Below are 5,043 nucleotides of genomic sequence, written 5' to 3' on the forward strand. Positions count from 1 at the left end.
AACTCTTAGTATAAGATACTAACTTTAGAATTCTCTAAGAATGTTATTCGTTGTTATTGAAATTGGAAGTTCAAACCCAGTCGACACTGTGTTTCATCCGGCAACCGCACCTGGGATCAGCGGGACCAGAGCCCAGCGAGGGGCCTGCCTTGCTGCCTGGCGGTGCTCCTCTGAGCTCTCTCTACACTGTGGGCTCCTGGGCGAAGGTGGGCGGGGAACTGCTAGGAGACATGTTACTACCAATGTATTTTTAAAATCACAATTATTATTATTTGTATTTAGTTCCTTTTTTCTCCATTAGCAACAGAAACAAACATTTGTTTTTCATGTTAAAAATAAGAAATTCGCGTAACACTAAGATGCCCCAGGAGAGGACAAAGAGACGGCGCGGCGAGGACCACTGCCCACACTGGAGGTCTCCGTCCTTGTGGCCAGCGCAGGACAGAAACCCTGCGGAGTCCGAGGCCTCGTGGCCTCAAGCACCCCTAGGCACCCAGCTAGCCTGTACATCCTCCCGTCTAGCAGTTCCAGCAGTTAGGGGCCTCTGCGGAAGGAAGGGATGCCGGTGGCCCTGCCCAGGGTTCTTAAGTCACGTGGTCTCAAGCTGTTTCTGGACAGTTCATTATCTAAGCCCCGGCCGGCTATGAACCCAGGGGGATGGGGACGTCCATCAGTGAACAGAGAATCAGTAATGGAAACGTTTATCCCATAGAAGGTAAGTCATCCTGTTGGCTTAAAGTAAGGAATTCTCTGTTGAATTATAAAACCAGTGGTTCAAATGGAACTGGTGGAATACTGTGTCCTCAGTGATCAGTGAAGAGGAGACCGGTGAGGGTTTTATCACCCACTTGAGGGACCTTGCAGCCTCATCTGGACACACAGGGTGCGTTAGCTTTGTTTTCTAATGGGAGGCGGGGGGGAGATGAGGCTCAGGAGTCTCCTTGGACAGCTTGGGGGCTGTGAAATCTGGTCATACAGACACGGGAACGAATGGGAAGCAAAGAGCATGGAGCAGGGACACAGAGAGCCAGGGAGGGACACGATGGCCACGGCCCTCTTCTTTGCGTCTCTCCTCCCCAGTCATGAGCACGGCAGTCCAATGGATAAGGACTTTCAAGTTCCAGAACGAGAAAGAGCCTGGGCAACCTCTCTCCATTCCCGGTGAAGGGACAGGTACTCAGCGCCAGGCTGAGGTCCCCTCCTCCCCACACCAAGTCCTGAGCTTGCCTTTGGTACTATTTTGTTGGCTGAAACCATGCGGGCCGTGTCTTTCGAAATTCCCTGTGGAGTCTAGCGCTGGCCTCTGAACTGGGGGCCAGATTCAACTGACCTCTGGCCTTGAGGCAAAGAGCTGGTCCACAGGCCCAGCGCAGGCCCTCAAAGGGAGAGCAGACCCCGACCCTTGCTCTCTAAAGCCGGAAGCCTCATGTCTTGCTTCCAGATTTGTCAGAGTCCAGGAGATCCTGACGCGCCCAGCTCACCGCAGCAGCGGCCATGGCCGAGGGCCTGGAGGTGTGGAAGCAGGTGTTTCAGGAATTAATTCAGGAGGTGAAGCCGTGGCACAGATGGACCTTGACACAAGACAAAGGCCTTCTTCCCAACACCCTGCAGCCAGGGTGGTCGCAGTACCAGCAGTGGGCCTTCGCCAGGTGAGTGGAGAATGGGATGGGACGTTTTCCAGAAAATTCTTGTTTATTCATTGCTCTGTATACTTGCTACTTTTTAAAAATTTTTTTTAATGTTTATTTTTGAGAGAGAGAGAAAGACCAACCTCAAGCAGGGGAGGGGCAGAGAGAAAGGGAAACACGGAATCGGAAGCAGGCTCCAGGCTCCAAGCTGTTAGCACAGAGCCCGATGCAGGTGGGGCTCGAACTCAGGAAGAGGATCATGACCTGAGCTGAAGTCAGACGGTTAACCAACTGAGCCACCAAGGCAACCCCCTACTTGCTACTTTTCTTATTCCATTCTGTGCTTGCAAATTGAGCACTACAGGAAGTAAGGAACCCATCATCTGAGAAGCTTTAGCTTTGGTGAAGGCTTTTTCCTTATGACAATGAACTCCACCTTTTTCCGTATTACAGTGAATCAGGTTGGGGGGGTAGCAGTGAGGAAAACTGAGTGAGCAACATTCCCTGTCTTCGCTGCCGGCCTCGGGGGACCTGGGGCTCACTACAGAGCCTAGAAAGGAGAGGCCCCCTGGGCTGAGGAGGGCCCTCCAGGAGAGGGCAGAGGACACGGGTAGCTGAGGAGCGTGCTGCAATCTTGTCCCCTCTACTCCAGGCTGATAGATCCTTTTACACTAAGACCCTCAGAAGTCCATCCAAAGCCTCACCGTTTTTTCCAGGTGGGGAGCAGAGCTCCGAGGGTCGGTGGGTAGGGTTGTCCCCCTGCAGAGAGGGTGGCAGCCTGGACTCTCTCCTGGGACTTGGGCCAGGGCTCGGTGCCCCCTCACTGCCCTCCTGTCTGGTACAGGGTCTGGCCAGAGGAGACAGCGCCCCTCTCCTGGTGGTCCACGGCCTCCCCGGGCCAGGAGCATCCGAGCAAACTCTCAACTCTTGTGTGTGTGTGTGTGTGTGTGTGTGTGTGTGTGTGTGTGTGAGAGAGAGAGAGAGAGAGAGAGAGAGAGAGAGAGAGAGAGAGAACCTTGAACTCCGAGCTAGCACATGAGTAGAGCAGCGTGACCCAGAGGAAGGGACAGGGGACAGCAGCCCAGGAGAGCAGAGGCCAGCCCCCCCCCCCCCGCCCCCGCCCTTCCCCCGCTGCCGCCTGCCCATGTACCACAGACTCTGAATCATGGTGCTGAGAGCCTCTGGGCATCTTCCCTTTATGTCATTGTCACGTTCACCCTGTGAGATGAGGCCATAATCCAGACACAGGAAGGAAACCTTGACTGACTCGTTCTTCCCAGCCCCCTCCAATCCACCCCCCGCCTCCCCAGACTTTAGGTGCCCCTGCATCAAGCCAGATAAGGCTTGGCTGCTATAACACATAAACCACAAAATATCAGTGATTGACCTGACACGTGGTCCCAAGGTCACGGAGGCAGAGGAAGAAGAGCTGGGGAGTTTTCCAAGAGCTTCTGCGCTAGATTTGGAAGCAGCACATGTCCCCGCCCACATCCCATTGCCCACCCTAACTGTGAGGGGACTGGGAAGTGGGAGAGAGCACACGGATAATCTGAAAAGCATGAGACAGCCCTGCCATATGCGACTTCTGTCTGTCCGGTAGTTCCCATCCTGGGCGCAGCCATGTGCTCCCCTGCCTCCTTCCCCTCCCTCTGTCTCTCCGGACATGCATCGTCCAAACATCTGAGCTCAGGAAATTGCCCTTTTCCCTGGGGAGAAGAGGTGTCATTCTCTTGTACCGTGCGGCCAGGCACACACAGAACCCAACTGGGTTTGCGGGGCGTGAAAGGAGAGACAGCTGGACACTGTGGCCTCCCTGTGATCAGGCAGATCGGGGGCCTGTGCCACGGGGCCAGCACACCACCGTACGACACTGGGCCGTGGGTCTGTCTATGACTTATAGTCTTAGTCTGTTTGGGTGACTATTAAGAAACAAAACAAAACAAACAAACAAACAACAAAAAAACCCAGGGGTGCCTGCATGATTCAGTCGGTTAAGCATCCGACTTTGGCTCAGATCATGATCTCGTGGTTCGTGGGTTCAAGCTCCACCTCAGGCTCTGTGCTGACAGCTCACAGCCTGGAGCCTGCTTCACATTCTGTGTCTCGCCCTCTTTCTGCCCCTCCCCTGCTCATGCTCTGTCTCTCTCTCTCTCAGTCTCTCAAAAATAAATAAATAAACATTTTAAAAAATGAAAGAAAAGTAACAGACTGGGTTGCCTATACACAACAGACACATATTGCTCACAGCTCAAGGGGCTGGAAGTCCAAGGTCAGGGTGCCAGCTGGTCTGGCGAGAAGCCTCTTCTGGGTTGCAGACTTCCTGTTGTATCCGCACATGGTGGGAGGAGCTGGGGAGCTCTATGGGGTCTTCCTGATAAGAGCACTAATCCCATTTGCCTGGGCTCCACCCTCATGACCTAATCACACCCCAAAGGCCTCACATCTTTTGTCACCTTTAGGATTCCAGCAAGTGAATGGTGGGAAGACATAAACTTTCAGATGGTAGCACTTAACCAACACTCATTTGTACCATTGGTGGATTTCAGTTCAGGGTTCTTGGGGGCTGATTTAATGGCTGCTATTGCACCCATAGCTTTTTGACCCACTTCAGTCTACATGTGAAGAAGCCTTGGATTGGGGTCGGGAGCCTGAAGGTCTAGTCCTGCTTCTGATACCCGCTGGGTCTCCTCACATGATTAGTTCCAGCACATGCCTGGACTCCAGCATGATCGAGTTGGACTAAAGATCTCCCCCAGTGCAGACACTTTGTGATTAACTCTTTTCATGAGGCATGCCCAAGGCATGTTGGCAACACAGTGGGGACAGGAATGAGGGGCTCACTGATTTTGTTCCCCACCCACCATGGCCCCAGTTGAACCACATCTGTGTGTTGTTGGGTTCCCCCTCTTCCCTCTGGCCCAGCACCCAACTGAGCCAGCCCAGGCCAAGCTGAGGGTCTCCTCTTCTGTCTCCACAGGTTTCAGTGCTCCCTGTGCTCTCGTAGTTGGGCCTCTTCCCAAGTTAAGGTCCTTTTCCACATGCACAAGAGTAAGGGGGAACCCAAAGGCAACGTGAAGATGAGGGTCTTTGCCCAAAGATGTCAGAAGTGCTATCAGTCTCCATTTGAGGTTCCCGAGTTCACCAAAGAGAACATCTCAAGGATCCTGAATAACCTGGTTTTCCGAATTCTGAAGAAATGCTACAGAGAAGGATTTAAGTCGATGGAGGAGATTCCTACGATCAAGGAAATCTCTCTTGAGGGCCCCCATGACAGTAACAACTGCGAGGCGTGTCTACAGGGTTTTTGTGCTCAGAGTGGGGTGGGTCCAGCCACCCAGGCAGCAGTGTCCCCAGCACTTGCCCCCATCAGCTCACCTACTTTTGGGACCATCATTCCCATGCCCTCTCCCACAGT

At 53.3% G+C, this 5,043-nt stretch overlaps 1 protein-coding gene across 1 annotated transcript in view; it reads left to right on the forward strand.

The window, feature by feature from the left end:
* Window positions 1–1,353: 1,353 nt before the first annotated feature.
* RTP3 (receptor transporter protein 3) overlaps window positions 1,354–5,043 on the forward strand; it is a 5,038-nt gene continuing 1,348 nt past the window's right edge. The window contains exons 1-2 of the mRNA XM_029917867.1: window positions 1,354–1,649; window positions 4,606–5,041. Of these exons, the coding sequence (XP_029773727.1) occupies window positions 1,495–1,649; window positions 4,606–5,041 (591 nt within the window). The 5' untranslated portion in view covers window positions 1,354–1,494. The remainder of the gene's footprint in view (window positions 1,650–4,605; window positions 5,042–5,043) is intronic.

This window comes from Suricata suricatta, chromosome 12 (assembly GCF_006229205.1).
Source record: "Suricata suricatta isolate VVHF042 chromosome 12, meerkat_22Aug2017_6uvM2_HiC, whole genome shotgun sequence".
Classification (NCBI taxonomy): Eukaryota; Metazoa; Chordata; class Mammalia; order Carnivora; family Herpestidae; genus Suricata; species Suricata suricatta.